The 20,260-nt window shown below is 43.6% G+C and overlaps 1 protein-coding gene across 7 annotated transcripts in view; it reads left to right on the top strand.

Annotated features, from left to right (window-relative positions):
- The first annotated feature begins 2,155 nt into the window (after positions 1 to 2,155).
- Positions 2,156 to 20,260, top strand: part of LOC139473732 (protein O-mannosyl-transferase TMTC3-like) — a 47,893-nt gene continuing 29,788 nt past the window's right edge. For 5 of the 7 annotated variants that reach the window (XM_071256458.1, XM_071256460.1, XM_071256459.1 and 2 more), the window contains exons 1-9: positions 2,156 to 2,199; positions 2,551 to 2,796; positions 3,414 to 3,550; positions 3,907 to 3,988; positions 4,214 to 4,313; positions 4,792 to 4,907; positions 6,311 to 6,483; positions 10,081 to 10,333; positions 19,880 to 20,031. In XM_071256458.1, the coding sequence (XP_071112559.1) occupies positions 2,611 to 2,796; positions 3,414 to 3,550; positions 3,907 to 3,988; positions 4,214 to 4,313; positions 4,792 to 4,907; positions 6,311 to 6,483; positions 10,081 to 10,333; positions 19,880 to 20,031 (1,199 nt within the window). In that variant the 5' untranslated portion in view covers positions 2,156 to 2,199; positions 2,551 to 2,610. Of the gene's footprint in view, positions 2,245 to 2,287; positions 2,357 to 2,550; positions 2,797 to 3,413; positions 3,551 to 3,906; positions 3,989 to 4,213; positions 4,314 to 4,791; positions 4,908 to 6,310; positions 6,484 to 10,080; positions 10,334 to 19,879; positions 20,032 to 20,260 lie in introns of those variants that run through there. The other 2 variants (XM_071256455.1, XM_071256454.1) reach the window with 2 other exon arrangements.

Raw genomic sequence — 20,260 nt, 5'->3', positions numbered from 1 at the left:
TTACACAGTCAAAAGGGCCACATGTCAAGACCTGGGATCTTCCGACTTGTCCAGCACCTACAGCTTCAAATTCACCCAAGCGTGGTGACTGGCAGGACAATAGGAATTTAAGAGGGGCATCTCACATCTATTACAAAAAAAGTTTTGTTTCGAAATGTGGTTTATGCTTCAAATATTGGTAGTAAATTCCTTTAGAGCTTGGTGCAGCTTTATTTCGTTATATTTGGAAGAAATTATCTTTCATTGATATCTCAAGCATTGATACAAGCCACTGACAAGCCGCTGTCAATCAATCAATCAATACCACTCACAGTGGCACATTACATGTTAATTACGGATGATAGTGGCTCAGGCACTTATTACATATGCACTTTATAGATTTACTGATTAATTTAATAACTGATCCTTTTTAACACACAAAATATTGTTGTAGTTTGTAATAATTTGGTTTCATATAATAATATTTCTTTAAATATAATTTGCGTTCATTCACAAAAACAGTGCACTCAAACAGAAAGTGGAACGTATTTCCAATTGAGATTTGACACAGTGGACATATTCCATAGCTATATGGCAGTTTCATCCATTGGCCAACCTCTACAGGTAATTTAAGATTGTGAAATGTATAGGATAAAACACGCCTCCGAGGTTTAGATTGAAAACGTAATAGCGCCAGCGAGGGAAAAGCCCGATCTCAATGTTGTACATTTTCAACCCAAACCGAGGAGGCGTGTTTTATCCAACGTATGAACCCCGTCTAAATGCAAGAAATCCCAGAAGAAATAAGAAAACATCGAAAAACATACCTTATTGTGAAACAATCCAGCGTGTCGCGGTATAAAAGGAATTCGATCAAACCTTAATTGGTATTACAATTAAAATGTAAAACCTCAAAGGAGGTTTAGAAGTGACCCATTTCAAGATGAGCTGGTTACTAGGTTTACCCGAGGTTGTTAGGAAGCTAGTGCAATATAGTGTAACACGGTGATAGGTTTATAAACAAGAATAACATTTCTCATTGGATGAAAGTGTTTGATCATGGTGCCACTCTTGAATAAACTCTCAACAAAACTAAGCCTCTGGCGCTACCACTTTTCGGGAAAGTATATGCATCTTTAGGGACTTACATATATACTAGTATATTACTTAGTTTGTGCCAGGAACTAATAATGCTTTTAAATTTTTTCTGTTTGAGTGGGATCCTTCTAAGTTTACAAATTAAGTATATCTTCACGTGCAACACTACCAAGTTTATAAGCCGTATACTGAGTTACTGAAAATAGAAGACGCGAGTCTGACAGGAACTGAACGTGTGGGTGTCCAAATAATGTTGTGACCACCAGATGTTTGCAAGTAACGCCCGACAATGCATTTTGCCAAAGGTTGTGAAACGTTTGACAATAAGTGCGTTAAATAGCAGGCGGCCTGTAACTTTAACTCCCGTCCCCACGTGTTTAATATTCTTCCATAAGAATAATGTGAACCTGAATCATATGTACGAGGTTACGAGCATATATGGAACAAATTTGATTGTGACAATATATGATGAATGAAATGTAAGAATATAAAATAACAAGTAAAACCAATAAGTGTAATGATTGTTTACAAAGAAACTATTACAAAAATATTTTGCGTCAACATTTTCTCACTCGGTAAAACATCAGGGACCTACAGGTATATCGTTTTAAAAATATCGATTATAACATTTTCAGCCATTTAACTGATAAATATCACCAAAAGGGAATATGGAATAAGCTGTAGATATCAATATATGCACCAAAGAAAATGGTATAGAATAGTGTAAACCATGTTTTGTTACACATTCAGAATATTGCAAGTAACGATTATTACAGTCAGTAACTGAGAAATGTTGTCTTTCGGGTTAACACGTGGGTACTATTCTAAATATAGATACTGTTTTGAATACAGTATTTGTCTAACAGTTCCTAATATTTTATCGCCTGGCGATACTCTAGGTGAACATCAACTATATGTGAAATGTTGACATTGTAATACTTTTTTGATGTGGAAGAGGAGATGGCTTGTTTCTGTTTGTTCTTGAAGTTTAAAAAAGAAATAAACACACCTAAATTATGTAGTTATGTCTCCAAATTGGAATTAGTTTTAAGATAATAGCATCAGTAACCAAGCCAGGGACTCCAAGATGGCCGCGCCCATGTACTCATATGTCAAGAGCAGGTTAGCTGATAAAATTCGAACATCAAGTAACAATCTCTCTTCACTGTATGTTTTATTGAGAATGCAATCTTACATGTTGCAAGTGACCCTTGATAAAATAGTTTCAAAGTTCTTGAGAGAACACTCGACAGATGACTTTGTCACTGAAGTTGTCTAAGTAAGTGAATTCTATTCATCCAAACAAGCAGGTGCTTGCGTTAAACATAATCGTGGCAATAATATATAAGCATAACTGTGGAGTTCATCCATAATGTTGATTTTATTATCTTAAATACGAAATGAGGACAATAGAAACATATGACAATTTGTATTGCTTTGTATTTTATTTCTTGTATCCATCATGATCCACAGCGAGGATATGAACAGAAGTTACAGTTGATAAGTTGGCCAGCGACAGGGAGACCAGTGATAATGGAGACTTTTACACTATACTCTGCCGTCCTCCTGGGTGTGGTCAGTGTGTGCTACTTCAACTCCCTCAATTGTGGGTTTGTCTTTGATGATATGTCCGCTGTGGTTGAGAATAAGGATTTGCGACCACACACTTCAGTTTCAAGACTATTCTGGAATGACTTCTGGGGCACACCAATGCAAAATGTAAGTCTAGGCCAGAAGAGCAAGACATTCATTCATGATAAATTCTAGGGTATTACATGATATATTCGATACATTCATAATACACCTTCTACAGGACATGTAAATAACCACTGATTATTACATAGAATTATGCCTTATGGAGGCAGATATGAACACAAGAAAACACAAGAAAAAGGCAATATTGTGCTTTTACTGACATCCACAAAATCATCCCCCAAAGCCTGGCATAAGCAGATGGGAGCAGAAGACTCGTCAATATGGTTGATTGGGTGTCAATTTAATGTACCTGAATGGCATCAATTGCTGGTCCGTGTCTGGACCAGACTTGGCTAGTTACAGGTCACTGAAATAGCTGGAATATCGCTGCACAGAGCATGCACACACACACTCAACAAAAGCTATTTGTCATCAGCATGGTCCAAGGTATATTAAAGTTATAGTGATCATCATCCCTTGATGTATTAGCATGAATTCTCAAACTTGGCAACAATTGTTGTTATTCTATCAATTTCTCATCTCCACCCTTGCAAATATTTCATCATATATTTTCAATAATGATCACATTTACAACTGTTTACCTGCAGCTATTTTACCATTGTTCAATGTGTGACTGTTAGGAGAGAAGTCACAAGTCCTACCGCCCTCTGTGCGTGCTGACTTTCCGGCTCAACTACAGCCTCAGCGAACTGGAGCCCATGACTTACCACCTGGTCAATACTTTGCTGCATGCAGTGGTCTGCATCATGTTCATGAAGTGAGTACCCGTATTACCATGCGGTTATCTTTATCATTTTATTACTTTGATAATTTGATAAAGTATGTCTTAAAGTGATTCCCAACGTTAGCCATGCTGGCTGGTAAAAGAATACAAATGCGAAGATCCTGGTTAGAATTGTAAGAGTCGACTAACAGGATCAGGGGGTCAGGCTTGCTGACCTGGTTGCATGTCATCATATCCCAATTACGTAGATCCATGCTCATGATATCACTCACTAGGTTATCTGGTCCAGACTCAATTATTTATTGACCGCCATCATACAGCTGAGTTAAACAACAAACAAACAAACAGGTTTCCTGTTATGATTGTTTCTGATCTGTTTTCTTGTCCAGGATGTGCTGCATGTTTCTAAAGGAGTGGACATCCTTTTTGGCTGCCTTGCTGTTTGCGGTCCACCCTGTTCACACAGAGGCGGTATGTATGTCACTGTCAGATGTCACCCACTGTGGCACTAGCCTGTGTATGTCACAATTAATGATAGCTTGGTATATAGCACTCAACAAAGTGATATTCCTTGAAATCTTCTATTCAGTATTTTGTTTGTTATAATGTTTCAGTAATAGGATACATAAATTGTTATTGGTGAGATTTGTTGCTTTTAGTGGTTGCCTCATCTGCTTCATGTTTTGCCCTGCACAGGTGACAGGGGTTGTGGGTCGAGCTGAGGCTCTGTCCTCCATCTTCATTCTGGCTGCACTGATGACGTACGTCAGGTGTACGGGGTACAGGAAGCAGATAAGTGAGTTGTACATGGGGAGAAGGGGGGCAGGAAACACCCAGCACCGATGCTGTGAATGTTATGATGGTTCATCTGGTCAGATGAGGTACTGACAGTGTGTTGAGAGCATGCTCCCAGTACTGTATGCTTGTCATGACAGCTTAATAGATTGGAGATCTGTTCCATTGTATTCATGGTGTATAAAACTAAATATAGTAATATTTTGAAAATATGTTGATATTTATACAATATGCAACATGCTCACTCAAGTACCACTGTTTATCCTGAGCAATAATTTGGCATGCTATAATTAGGAGTTATATAGCTCAGCAGAAATTCACTATCTCCAGTTATTGTTTCAAACATTTATGCCTGGCTATCATTATCATGTTTATTTTTTTCTTATATGCTAAAAGTACATGAATAAGTCCTGTTTAACAGTATGACATGTATGATAGACTTGTGTGTCATTTGTCATTATTACTTGTTTATCTTCCAGATTGGATTTGGTTGATAACAACTGTATGGCTGGTTACCATAGCAATGTTATGTAAGGAACAGGGAATCACTGTTATTGGCATCTGTTGTGTTTACGAAGTGTTCGTTGCACAGAGGGTAAGTACTGCCAAGCGCAGCTATGTTAATTCACCAGTCAGCCCTCCTTGTTCTGCCACGTGCAGCTATGTTAATTATCCTGTCAACCCTCCTTGTACTGCCAAGTGCAGCTATGTTAATAAACCAGTCAACCCTCATTGTACTGCCAAGTGCAGCTATGTTAATTAACCAGTCAACCCTCATTGTACTGCCAAGTGCAGCTATGTTAATTATCCAGTCAACCCTCATTGTACTGCCAAGTGCAGCTATGTTAATTATCCAGTCAACCCTCATTGTACTGCTAAGTGCAGCTATGTTAATTATCCTGTCAACCCTCCTTGTACTGCCAAGTGCAGCTATGTTAATTATCCAGTCAACCCTCATTGTACTGCCAAGTGCAGCTATGTTAATTATCCAGTCAACCCTCATTGTACTGCCAAGTGCAGCTATGTTAATTATCCTGTCAACCCTCCTTGTACTGCCAATTGCAGCTATGTTAATTATCCAGTCAACCCTCATTGTACTGCCTAGTGCAGCAGTGTTAATTATCCTGTCAACCCTCATTGTACTGCCAAGTGCAGCTATGTTAATTATCCAGTCAACCCTCATTGTACTGCCAAGTGCATCTATGTTAATTATCCAGTCAACCCTCATTGTTCTGCCAAGTACAGCAATGTTAATTATCTTATCAACCCTCATTGTACGACCAAGTGTAACTATTATCCAGTCAACCCTCATTGTACTTCCAAGTGCAGCAATGTTAATTATCCTGTCAACCCTCATTGTACTGCCAAGTGCAGCAATGTTAATTATCCTGTCAACCCTCATTGTACTGCCAAGTGCAGCTATGTTAATTAACCAGTCAACCCTCATTGTACTGCCAAGTGCAGCTATGTTAATTAACCAGTCAACCCTCATTGTACTGCCAAGTGCAGCTATGTTAATTAACCCTCATTGTATTGCCAAGTGCAGCTATGTTAATTATTCAGTCAACCCTCATTGTACTGCTAAGTGGAGCTATGTTAATTATTCAGTCAACTCTCATTGTGCATTGAGGAGAATTGCTAGCAAATAGTTTTCTTACTTGCTTGTTTGTAGTTTTTTTATTCTATTCTTTGTTTTATTTCTATAAATACTAATTCAGGGTTGTGTAAATACCAAATCACTGAAAGCCCTCACTGTGTGGGGGAGCATCTACATTTCCTTGAGATTGAACTACAACTAGCCGGCTGGGAAAATGTCCTAAGTTTTTAAGCCATGGTCTCATATTGGCCTTAATTTCTAACACTGCTAATGTTACTAACTTGAAGGAGTACATAATTTTTAATCAGTGTATATTACTATCAGGATTGTTGCAAAATTACATTCTAGGGGCACCCTGAATATGTGTTAAAGTGTTTTCACAAAGTTGTTTCAAATACCAGGCCTCTTTCTGGGAGCTGGTGGACTTCCTGCACAGCCTGGTGGGAGCGAGGCCACGGGTGCCGGGGTGGTTGTCCACATCAGTGGTGCGCATGGTGTTCCTGGTAGGCAGCACGCTGCTGATGTTGTTTGCCAGGATCAAAGTGATGGGAGCACAGCTGCCAGTGTTTACCAGGTCAGACCATGCCGGCATATAATGTTGGACATCTACAAGAATCATGCCTGATACAGGTTTCATCGTATTAAATAGAGTCGTTATCCAACATAGCAGGACAGAGTTGTCACTTCCAAGATATCCAGGCAACCGAGATAACGGTGCATAAACATCCAGAAGATCAACTAACAGTATTATAGACATAGCAATATGCTTGCATACACAAGACATTCAGAATACAACACATGTATGCAGTGATAAATTGAAATGTATTTCACAGGCAATTAAGAATTGACCTTCACTTTGTGTGAGCTTGCTCCGACGTTCATACAATGTTTGGCCCTCACTCTATGAAGGTTCATACTCCAATGAACTCACACAAAGTGAAAGTCAATTCTTATAATTTTTTATCACAATTTCTTACCTCATAGGATGTAGGCCGAGATCTAAACACAATTTTATTTAGTACGTGTGACTTCATGTTTACACTGACAGCCATACAACAACCAGCTATATCGCGGAGTAATATAGTTCCTCAAAAAGAGAGGTGACATGGGCGTATGGAGGCACAATTTGCTCTTCAGAAACATCTTACGCAGCACATGTGTTCAAATCATGTGTATCCTCATTAGATGAGAAAGGTATGTAAAGAACTACCTGAGTAAGTCAGTCACAATGACAGCGCGTCGTAATATATTTACATCAAGTACAAGACGTCAAAATGGCCGACACGATAAACGTAACGGGAGGATTTCCGAAGTTGTTAATGAACCTGTGGCGGTTACATGTGTTAGTCATCATTGATCAACTGGGCGATCATTGAAAGGTGAGTAAAGATGCGTCAAACTGACACCAAGGTAAATTCATAGATTGCTGGAGACGGTCAATGTCAGCCCAGGCACGGATCGAGTCGATACAACGATAGTTTAGATGTGCATTTCATCGTTTGTTCATTAGGATAGGCCGCAGCAAGGATATTCGTGAACAATCATGCAGTCATGCTCTCTGACATTTCTCAGTGTATACTGAAACGCTGAGACCAAGAATAAAGGTTCTAAATGATCAGAAAGAACGCTTATGTATGTTTTCGTGCTAGGGAATTCCCAGGGGTTTCCCCAGGAATGTGGAAGTAGTCTGTCAGTGTATACGTCATTTCAAGAACACGGTCTCGTGAAAAACGTATGAACGTCAAATTGTGTCGTTCATACACTTATGAACATCAACTTCGCGGTCATGTGACCGACCTCTCGTCCAATGGAAAAGCTGTATATCGTGTAAACGTCAAATTAAAAAATTATTGAACAAAAACATTTGTGACAAATTATGTACAGTGTAATAACTGGTACTGTTGACAAAATATGTACATGCACTTTATCAGGCACAGCAGCAATCAGTAGTAGCAATGAGTAGCAGCAATCAGATTTCAACAACTGAACCACTGAATTGCCCACAACATCATTATGTAGTGATAATGTTATGTCTGTCCACTTGACAAAAACAACAAAGTGCCACTCTCACCTCAAGCTGGTTAATTCACAGCTTGGATATTGTGAGTATTACCACACAACTTTGATTCCTATAATCCTACTTTGATAAGCATTTTATTACGTAAAACAGGAAGTGCCGCTATGTTTAACTCACGGCAGCTCATTATCTTCCATTAAAGATAACCAGTACAATTGGATTAAAAATTAAGTTCATAATTGGTTGACATTTGGTTCAGATTGCACTGTGCTTTTACAGTGATTTAAGATGTGTGAGGAAATGTTCTAGATATACATGCGACAGTGATCACTGCTATGGCAGGTGCTTAATTTGCACTTCTCAAAATTCTTAATAGGGGAACTACCACAAGGCTGTAGTTAAGTGCCCCCCCTGCCCCCAGGCTGGCTACGGCACTGTACCAACTGCAAATAATGGTACAAGATTCTATGGTAAAGTAACAGTTGGACAGAGTTCAAGGGTCGAGATAGCATATGTAGGGCTGGTCCAAAAAGTCTGGGCCTAACAAACCAAACCATATTCTCATATTGATAGTGAAGCTATTCAATTCCAGTCAAGAAGTTTACTGAAGCCACCCTGAAAACCCATTCAGGGCAGCATTGAGGTCATCATTGTCGTCATAGTGCTTTCCATGAAGGTGTTCTTTCAGTTCAGGGAACAGGTGGAAATCACTTGGTGCCAAGTCTGGTGAGTATGGAGAGTGATGAGGCTCTTCAAACCCACACTGTCCCACAGCAGCCTTTGCAAGTCGAGAGGTGTGAGGAGAGGCATTGTCATGAAGTAGTAGAACTTCAGCAGTTAGCATTTCTTGCCGCTTTTCTTTTATAGAATCTCTTAGGCATTGAAGCAAATCAGCATAGTAGGCACCAGTAATCATCTTTTGACTTTCTAAGTAATCAACAAGGATGACACCCTTTTCATCCCAGAATACAGTGGCCATAACATTCTTCACTGATCTTGAAGACTAGAATTTCTTTGGTGTCAGAGAAGTGGAATGGTGCCGTTCCATGGATTGACGTTTTGACTTGGGATCATAATGGAGACCTATGTTTCATCACCCAATCTCTTTTTGAATTTGATGAAATCCTTCTCAACTAATTCTAAATTTTCTCTCGCAAATTTCAGTTCTCCTTTCCTTTAGATCAGAATTTAGAAACTTTGGCACCCAATGAACAGATATCTTATTCATCAGTAAGTGTTCATGACTATAGTTTCAGTGGCTTAGACCTGTGTCTTCCTCAAGTTCAGCAATGGTAATACATCTATCTGACAGTATAAGTTTTTATATCTCCTTCATTGAATCTTCATTGATGGAAGTTGAGGGATGTCCAGACCTAGGGTCAGCATCAAGGCTTGTTCTCCCAGCCTTAGAAGTAGCTGCCCAACGTTCAACAGTGGAATATTTTCCCCATACACTTGTGACATGCGGTCATGAATTTCTTGGGGAGCACTTTTCTCTGATGTCTAAAACTTGATGACTGCTTGGTACTCAATCTTTTCCATTTCTGTGTCCATTTGGACCTCTATCACATTCAACTGGCTGTCACTAACATACAAACGGTCTCAACAGACCAAATACACTTGCAATGAACAACTCAAACAATGTACTACATTGACTAATTCACTTTCTTATGGACCCATAGTTGAAAGCCTAGAACTTTTTGACCAGCCCTCGTATAGTGAGGCAGTTTGGACCAGAGAATAGGGTCAAGATATCGGTACATTTGAGATATCGGGGTTTGACTGTAGTTCTTTTTCTATGTTATTAACAATACCATTTAGCTGTAAGATACACTAATTCTAAAACACTTGTGAAAATCTGGGTTAGAATTGATCTTTAGCATCATACCAGTGCTTGTGGGTTTCAACAAAATGGTAAAAGTCCAAGACATACTTAACTTCTGGCTTCCTCCTATATTCACCTGACACGCCATGAAATGCCTGAAGAACTGTATGACATGGTGTTAAATCAAACTTACAAATATCAATATATCTGAAGTTTAAGCAAACTGTACAATATATGGGAACAAAGACATCCGAGGTTTCTCTTCACTCTTGGACTATGATTACCAGTGTAGGTATGTCCCCCCTCACCACTTGCTGGTCCTGCTGCAGGTTTGACAACCCTGCATCTGTGGCGGACTTCCCTGCCCGGCATCTCACCTTCAACTACCTGCTGTCCGTTAACTCCTGGCTGTTGCTCAACCCCTCCCATCTGTGCTGTGACTGGACGATGGGGACCATTCCACTCCTAGAGACCATCACAGACTACAGAAATATCTTCACACTTATCTTCTATGCAATGATGATAAAGTTTGTGACCTATGCTCTGAGTGGTCAAAGTCAGAGATCTAGGTGTATTATCATGGTAAGTTTTTGTATCAGCAAGCTTATTTAAGTAGTGTCAGAAACAGAAAGAAAGAAAAATTTTAGCAGAAAAATATAATTAAAAAAATATTAATCGATTAAAAGTTCTTAATAATTCAGACAAAATCATTTAATCTACATTTGCTTTAAGGGTTAAGATTAATGATTTCCCTCTTATAAAGCTGCATCACCAACACTGTAAGGTATTAAAGAGAATTTGTCAGTTGTACAATCTTAGGTTTCCATCCTGTTTCTTAGGCTTCTTTATCTTTGATTTATATTTCTGATATGCAGCCTTAAGTTATAAACAGTTTATCTATAAACATATGTTTTAGTCTGTTTTCAGTCGTACAAATGGGTATCTCTCATACCCTCATGTCTAGTCACACGTTTAAAAGGAAGCCAGGTCAAGTGCCTCGTCGAGAGACAGTACACGACACGAGGGCGTTCATCGCCTTCGTGGTCGTCGGGAGTACGATTCGGACGATAGCTACGATGGGGATTGTAGTGCAGTCAAGTCTCTTTAATCCGACACTCGTTAATCTGACACTCGGCTTTATCCGACACAAATGAGGGGAACCGAATGATTCAGTGCCATTTAGTCCCATTAATCCGACATTCTCGCACACCGACTCCGACACACCTAATTTGCAACGAATTACCGAAATCACTCATTAATCAGTCTCGTTAATCCGACACAGTGGTCAGCGTATTCCGTGGTCATCTGCCCGCGAGTACACAACCCCGTGTTTTGACACGCATTGGCTGCAGAGATTAATTTAACAATTAACAGGAAAAGCTATTCAAACCTGTATTTTCAAAGCCATACAAATGTAGTTTACAAATTGAAGCCAGATAAATGTGCATGAAGCCAGTTTAAAATACGAACAGGTATATAAAACATGGTCGACTGGTATGTGAACAAGAAAGCATGGATGACTTCATTAATATTCAAAGCCTTGCTACTGATCTTGGATCGGCAAATGCGATTGGAGCAACGCCATGTGGTATTGCTGTTGGACAACGCCCCGTCCAATGCTACTGTCGACACAACTAATGTAAAATGTCACTTTTTGCCACCAAACACCACATCACAGATTCAGCCATATGATGCCGGGATCATAAAGAATTTCAAGCTTTATTATAAGAAACAGCAAATGAAATTACACCTCGACAATGTTGATACTGAAGAACCACAAGCCCTAGATGTCAAGCAAGCAGGGGACTTTGAGAAATGTGCCTTCAAAATGTGAGAAACAGAAAACACTGACAGACTATTTTAAGTAGATGAAGCAAGTTGTTAAGACAGTAGCACTTGCATTTACACGAGGAAACGTGTGTCGTTGATGTGATAAATTCAGTGAGTAATGTCTCTATTGTTATGTATAAATGGGAAAATTAATATAAATTTCATTAATCATAAAATAAGGAATGAATTAATAAACAACATAACAATATAAATATTTCTTTTTTCATGATTTTATTACAAGGTACACATGGTTATTATCTATCGTGAAGATGTCCGATTTTCGATCACAAATCACTTAATTTCGTTAATCCGACATACTCGTTTATCCGACACAATCATGTGCAACCAACGATGTCGGATTAACAAGACTTGACTGTATTTCTACAGTTAGAGATCGTAGCCCTTGTCCCTATGAGGACGTGCGGCGTTCTTGCAGGGAGTTTCTGGGAGTTCAGCGCCGTAGTGAAGATAATGACAGAACGATGCCCTCGTCTCACTTACATATCGACCCGGCTTTGATAGCCCAGATCACTGCGGCGGTCCTCGCCTCAACGGCGTCGACCAAGAAGGTAGAGTTGTTTGCTTGGCTATCTAACTTTCTGCCTGAGTTATCACAAGACGATGACAAACCGACGCGTGCAGGCTTTAAGGTCGGAGATACACCGCAGTCTCTTCAGTTTTATCCTCCCGATGCCTTCAGAGCCATGGCTCAAGATATGGACCAGAACTTTGCCTCTGCTCTGCCTGGACAGAGTTTCTGCAAGCCGCCTGTTCGATCTCGTTACCCGATTTATGGCATGCCGTTTTCGTCACCCATGAGTAGGGACTTGGATTGGGGGCTACTCTTCAAGAAACGCCCTCCAAGATTCTAGTAGAAGACAGGCATTTGGAATCCATGGACACTGCTGTTTGTCACCATCTACAACTGCTTGCTATGCTGTCAACAGCGAGCCACCGGTTTTGAACGCCCAACCACGACGTTACCGAAACGAGAATGTGAAACAGGCCTTTCGTAGGGACATGCCTCGACAACCGTCCCGCAAGAGTGATTTGGACAGGAAAGGTCGCCAGGGCTGTGGTCCCAAGAAGAAAAGGTTCTCCTCATCAACTGCCTCGAGATGGAAGCAGTGATTCAGGTGGTCGAGTTCTGGAAACTTCGACTCTGTTGGAAACGGCTGATGATACAGTCGGACAACTCCACAGTCGTCCACTGCATCAACAAACAGGGAACGACTCGGCGGCCCTTCTGAACCGGACATTCAGGTTCTTCGCCCACGTCGACGCCCTGTTGAGACCATCGAGGCCGTCTCCCACGGAGTGGATGATCCATCCGACAGTCTTTCATCTGCTGACAGATCGACTCTGGTTGCCCTAAGTAGATCTCTTCACAACCCGGTACAACAACCACCTCCCTCGATTCGTGTCGCCGGTTCCAGACCCACGGGAACCGCCAACGGTGCTATTACCATCGATACTGGAGAAAGTTCGTCGAACGGCCAACCTACGTCTGCTTTTGGTCGCGCCTTATTGGCCGGCCAGAACGTGGTTCCCGGAACTTCTTCAGATCATCGATCAGCCACTGTTCCCCTTGCAAGATGGAGACGACCTCCTTCTTCATCCTCACACTGACAACTTACATCCGGGGATAAAGAACTTCCAGCTTCACGCCTGGGTTTGCCTAAGACCTCGTTAATGAAGAAAGGATATTCGGCTAAAGCGGCAGCGCTTGTCTCGTCGGCAAATCAAGTTACGACTCGTAAGCTGTACGATGACAGCGAGAGTATCGGAAATACATGCCATTGACGTCGGTCGGATTACGTTCGATCAGCGTAACCATGGCAACGTCCATCTTGGTCTCAGATGGGATGTTTTAGCGAAAAATCAACTTCCTGGCCAAGATTTGAGAATGTTCCACATTCCTTCCTTATCTGCCAGTATGGGCCCTCATGATCACGCTGATCTCATCCTTTGCCCAGTTCGTGTGCTTCATATTTACCTGCAGCGATCTGAACAGCGACGACAACATTTTTAGCGGTTGTTCATACTGCTCTCAACCAATGCAAAGAAAGAGATTACACGTAATACTCTCTCCTTTTGGTTGAGAGCGGTCATTCTCAGAGCTTACGAGGCGCAAGGACTCGCACCTCCCACCTCCTCTCATCCGCACGAAGTTCGAGCCATAGCTTCAACATTACCACTCCACAGTAATTGTTCACTGCAAGCTATTATGGAGGGCTGCTTTTGGAGATCTACTTCAGTGTTTGCTTCGCATTATCTCAGAGATATCTCAACAGAAGATGTTGAAGGATTCAAACAGTTTGGTCCACTCGTGGTGGAACAACAGGTCTCTCAGAAAAGACAGTGAATTTGTGCTTTATTCACTTTGGACTTTTTGCTTGACACTTCGTGCCATATAACATGTTACAATAAAAGCTGTTGGTGAATGTAGGCATTCTTATGGTTTTTTGTTGTGTGCAGTATTTCGGCTTTTTTATTATGGTTCTTCAGTGTATGCATCGTCTTCCCATACTTTATAGTACTGCTCGTATTTTTATTTACCTTGTATACTGCGAGTTGCTCTGTAACTAAATTATGCGCCGACCACACTTCCATCGCAGTTCAATTGACGTGTGCAGTTGTCCTGTTGCATCGATAATTAGTTGTCGAAGAGCATTAACCATGCTGTTATTAGTTACCTTGACTACGGCGAGTTGTTCTGTAGCTAAATTGTACGCCGACCACACTTAGGTCGCAATTCAACTGACGTGTGCAGTTGTCCTGTCACATCGATAGTTACTTGTGGGTCGAAGAGCATTAACCATGCTGTTTTAGTTACCTTGTATACTGCGAGTTGCTCTGTAACTAAACTATACGTCGACCACACTTCGATCACAGTTCAACTGATGCGTGCAGTTGTCCTGTCACATCGATAATTAGTTGTGTGTCGAAGAGCATTAACCATGCTGTGCGTTCGTGATAAACAACTTGTCTCGTCCGTGCATCTGGTCGAATGTTCTATTGTCACTACAGGGGTGAGGAACTTGGTACATTCGACGTGAAAGAGGTCACTTCCTGATTACTTTCCTGACCCTCCTTCCAGTGTTCCATCGAATTCAACCCATTTGTACGACTGAAAACAGACTAAAACATGGGTTTTTCAGATTAAAAGCAATGTTTTATTGGTCTGTTTTCAGTCGTACGTTCCCACCCAGCCATCCCCACAGGGAAGTAATCCAGTCCAGTCCCGCTTGATGGCTTATTCTTCGAGATTTGTGACATGTCATAGGGATGTGCGTGCGCAACCGGACGGAGACAAGTTTAATGTTTACATTCCAGCTTCTGGCTTCCTTTTAAAAGTGCGACTAGACGTGAGGGTATGAGAGATACCCATTTGTATGACTGAAAACAGACCAATAAAACATTGTTTTTAATCTGAAAAACCCATGTTTACATTCCAGCTTCTGGCTTCCTTTTAAACGTGTGACTAGACGTGAGGGTATGAGTGATACCCATTTGTACGACTGAAAACAGACCAATAAAACATCGTTTTTATTCTGAAAAACCCATTTTTCGTTATGTAACACTTTGTGGATTAGTGTGATTAGGATTTTGTTCTGGTTGGGTTTATGGTGTTGTTGAAAAGAAAATTAACCTCAAAAGTGAGTGAACAGCTGATTTTTTACTTATCCTGCATTACTCCTTAATGCATATTACTGCTTGTTCTGGACAGAGAAAAGAGCTGTGTGAAGGTCTTTGCTTGGAGAAGTTGATCTCACGTGACCAAAGGAAGTGACGTCACAGATCATCACATTACTCTTGTCACCTGATGAGAAAAGACCTGTTTTCTTGTTTCTTGGAACATAAAACTGGTTCAAACCCTCATGTGTTTGCTATCTGAGTTAATGTTGTTTTGTCTTTGTGTTGTGCATACAGTTTGTATTTTGATAAACATGTGCATAACTTTATTAGACACTTACTGGCGTTTTCTCAAAAGAAAACATAAGGCCAGGTGTCTTGTTGCTCCAAGTAACCATCTTGAATATTTTGCGTAGCCAGCCGTTTGTGGACTGTTTTGCGTTCTATCTTCTTTTGCTTGGTACCCCACGTTTGGTGTATCATCATCGCCCCCGCCTACGGCACAGACGCCTATGATAAACGCCTCCCTCCTCCAGTACCTGTAGTACCAACAGGCGAGACAGCCGGCGACGCCAGCGCATCTACAAGCGCCTCTCATAGCGCCTCCGTAGACGCCTCCTCTAGCGACCTTTCAGATGGCGCCTATCTGCATGACATCCTTACAGACATCCGCGCCCTTGCCAAGTGCGTCCTCATTGCGGAGTGACACCTAGACAGGGTCCTCTAGACAGGGTCAGAGATCTAGGAGCCGCTCCCCGATTAGTAGGCTCTCTAGTGGCTATCGATCCGACTCGGAGGGCGCCTTCATCCCTTGATATGATGACACCCCTATGGACGGTGGATCCCACCTGGGTTTTGACCAGGTAGCTGACTGGTTGGCTGACAGATTGGAGGCTATCGCTTCCTCGCCATCGCCTAGAGGTCGATAGCAAGACGGCTATCCGTGCGGACCCCACTTCAATCCCTCCTGACCAATTGATCAGAGACATAATCTCAGTCTTGGACGAGGACTTCAGTAAACTGTCACTGACTCCGTCCTTCAGGGCCCCACGGTACAGACGAGATGACTTCCCAATTCACTCTCTTCAAGTTGCGGACTACGCTTACTCCTTTGATGAGGACATGCACCGCATGACGGGATTGAACCACTCCACCTCAGTCTGGGTCTCCGACAACAAACTCTCCTACGTAGAGACCGAGATTCGGACACGCTCAAACCCCTCTCTCTGATGACAACCCCAATTGGATTGACTATCTAACTACTGTCGTATCCTATCTCCAACAACAGGTGGAACAGATGTGCTCCCACATGTGCGCCGCTCTGATCGAGCTCACTACCACCAGACGCCTTGGGTACCTTGCCTTGTCCAACTGGGACCCAGAGTTCAAGAGAGACCTCTTGCGCCAACCCTGGTCCGGCTCTGACCTATTTAATGGACAAATATCCCAGACACACGCCCTGGTCTCAGCCTTCACCCGTGATAAGACGGCTCTCAAGGCCCTGGCCAGGGTGTCCAAGTAGTCGTCCAAGTAGTCGACACCCCAGTAGGTGGGAGAACGGCTCACTTCTGGCAGAATTGGGAGATCCTGGGGGACCCATATGTCACCAATATCATCCAACACGGGTACAAGCTGACGCTTGTAGACGACCTGCCACTGACGTCGTCACTCATAGTGGACACATTACCCCCCCAACTCAACAGCAGCTTCTGAGCTGGAACATCACGGCGCTGCTATACAAGAAAGCAATACAGGTTGTACACACCCCAGCCATAAGACCGGGCTTCTATTCACCTGTCTTCCTGGTCCCGGATCGAGGCGCAGGAGGCGCTCATCAGCTTGGACATCGAGGACGCCTACCTACACGTCCCTATACATCCCGGCGACAGGAAATTCCTCTGCTTCATCTTCATGGGAGTCCATTACAAATGGGCGGTCCTCCCATTTGGAATTTCTTCAGCCCCGTGGCTATTCACATGGCTTACCAAGCCGATAGACCTTGTACCTCCATCGCCGGGACATCCTGTTTGAGGCGTACATAGACGACTGCCTTCTGGACCATCTGGACCCGGTCACTCTACTCCGCCACAGGGACTTCACCCTCCAGCGCCTACACCAGTTGGAGTGGAAGATCAACTTCAGGAAGTCAGAGTTGACACCCTCCAAGCGCCTTCAGTTCATCGGGGTCCTCTTCCAGACGGACCTTGACCTCATCTCTGTACCCAGAGACCGGTGGGAACGTATGCAGGCGCACCTGATTCCAGTCTCCACCTACCACGCACTCTGCAAGTCCTCCTGGGCCTCCTAACCTCGGCACAGGACTTGACCTACAGAGGAAGGCTCCAACTGCGGCCTGTTCAGATGTTCCTGGCGCCCTACATCAGACACCAGGACCCCGCTCTATCCATCGTCCTCCCGGATCATCTCAAGCAGCATCTCCGGTGGTGGACGGTGGAATCGAATGTCTTAGGCGGCGTCTCCTTGACAGGGCTTACGACGTTTACGCCTCTTCGTAGACGCGTCCCTACAGGGATGGGGTGCACACCTGGAGGGACAGGTCGCCTCAGGGCTGTGGTCCATCGATCTCGACAGACAACATCACTGTCGTTTGGTGTCTCCGGAACCAGGGAACAACTCATTCGACTTCGCTTCTTCAACAGACGTTCTGATTATTTCACCTAGGGGATCAGCTGAGGAACCAGTTCCAGGTCCACCGCATTCCAGGCTGCCGAAACATCCTAGCGGATGCCCTGTCTCGGCCAGACAAGGTGGCTCCCACAGAGTGGAAACTTCACCCAGACCATGGTCTTCTCAACATAGACCTATTCACCACCAGCCAGAACTACCAGATCCCGACCTACATATATCCAGTGCCGGACGCATGACGAAAATCCCGGAACTCCAGGCACAGCTCCGCTCCTTCAGACTGGAAAAGGGGCGGTCGGGTAGCCTAGTGGTTAAAGCGTTCGCTCGTCACGCCGAAGACCCGGGTTCGATTCCCGACATGGGTACAATGTGTGAAGCCCATTTCTGGTGTCCCCCACCGTGATATTGCTGGAATATTGCTAAAAGCGGCGTAAAACCATACTCACTCACTCAGATTGGAAGACCAAAAGGTGAAGTTCCGTCCCCCGGCCTAGGACTTGAACGTCATTCTCACCGCGCTGAGAGATGCGCCTTTTGAGCCACTCAAAACGTTGTCATTCTACAAACTGATGAAAAAGGCGCTCGCTACAGCAGCCTGGGTCAGCGAGCTACACACCCTAGACGTCACACAGGTCTGCTTTGAGCAGGGAGAACACAGAGCTGTGCATCTGGGCCTGGGACTTCATTGCAAAGAATCAGCTCCAAGGCCAGCCCGACAGATCGTTCCTCACCCCCCCCCCCCCCCCCCCGTCATCGACTGTGGGCGCGGAAGACGAACGAGAGCTCCGTCTATGTCTGGTTAGATCGCTTCATTGCTACATCCGACGATCCGAGAAACGCCGTAGACGGCGACGCCAACGGTATCACCCACAACACGATCGCCCTCTGGCTACAAGCCATCATCCTCCAGGTCTACAAGGCCACTGGACTGGACCCTCCACGCTCCAACAATCCGCATGAGATCCGGGCAGTCGCCTCCACCGTGGCGCTTCACAGCAACTGCTCTCTACGCGCCATCCTGGAGGGATGTTTCTGGCGTTCCAACACGGTCTCCGCCAGTCACTACCTGCGAGACGTCGCTTTGGAGGACGTGCAAGACACGCACAGCTTTGGTCCGTTAGTGGTAGCCAAGCAGGTCACCACTACTACACGTCATTGACCATGCCTCCAAGTCCAGAGCCGGCCTTTCGACCTCCCCTGGCGTAGCCCTGGACTAGAAGGTTCATGCCTCATTTGCATACGGCTCGTTGCTCCAGTCTCGACCTAACCGAGCGCTATTGTCAGGCTGCGCAGTACTAGGACACAACACATACCTGACTTCCCATCCATGTCATGGTCACCCAGGCCGACCACAGCCGAAGACAGGCTGACGGAAACGGAGTTTCCTATACATGGAGTGGTCACCTGATGCCGACCACGCAGCCGAGGACGGGGTGAGGGAATCGGAGGTTCCCACACTTGGAGTGGTCACCCGATGCCGACCACACAGCCTAGGATTGGCTAGTCTGGAAATAAGAGATGAAACGTCCACATCTGAAGGTATGCTCACCTCCGGTTCCGTCCGATAAAGATGCATTAAGGAGTAATGCAGGATAAGTAAAAAATCTAGTAAAATCCTAGATATTTTTTATATTTGTATACTTATCCTGCATTACTGTGTCTCAATGGATCCGGCCATCACAGATCTACCTCCCCACAGTACCTTCCGATGTTTCGGACTACAGAGTAATGTGATGATCTGTGACGTCACTTCCTTTGGTCACGTGAGAGCTGCATGATGGACTGGTATCTCAGCTAGTTGGAGCAACTTCTTCAAGCAAAGACCTTCACACGGCTCTTTTCCCTGTCAAGAACAAGCAGTAATATGCATGAAGGAGTAATGCAGGATAAGTATACAAATATAAAAAATATGTAGGATTTTACTAGTTTTGTTTCTTTGTAGATATTATTGAGTTGTTAGAATGGTCTGGGTATAGCAGTATCCTTCCTTATGTCCTTCCCATTTGTATGTTTCAGTCTTTAGCTTTTCTAGTCCTTCCATTTGTTCCGGCCTCCAACTTGTTTTTCCCTGTGGGCTTCGTGGTGGCAGAAAGAATCCTCTACACTCCCAGCATGGGCTTCTGCATGTTGGTGGCCCTGGGCTTCCAGATACTTGTTCACCATAAACAGTAAGCTACTCCGATGGGGAGGTCAGCTTGGCACACACGTGGGTTCTGGTTCACCATAAACAGTAAGCTACTCTGATGGGGAGGTCAGCTTGGCACACACGTGGGTTCTGGTTCACCATAAACAGTAAGCTACTCCGATGGGGAGGTCAGCTTGGCACACACGTGGGTTCTGGTTCACCAAAACCAGTAAGCTACTCTGATGGGGAGGTCAGCTTGGCACACAAGTGGG

This window comes from Haliotis cracherodii, unplaced genomic scaffold (genome assembly GCF_022045235.1).
Source record: "Haliotis cracherodii isolate W230 unplaced genomic scaffold, xgHalCrac1.p SCAF_3, whole genome shotgun sequence".
In the NCBI taxonomy this organism is placed as follows: Eukaryota; Metazoa; Mollusca; class Gastropoda; order Lepetellida; family Haliotidae; genus Haliotis; species Haliotis cracherodii.
The sequence above is the reverse complement of the archived record's forward strand: the minus strand, read 5'-3'. Positions and strand labels throughout refer to the sequence as shown.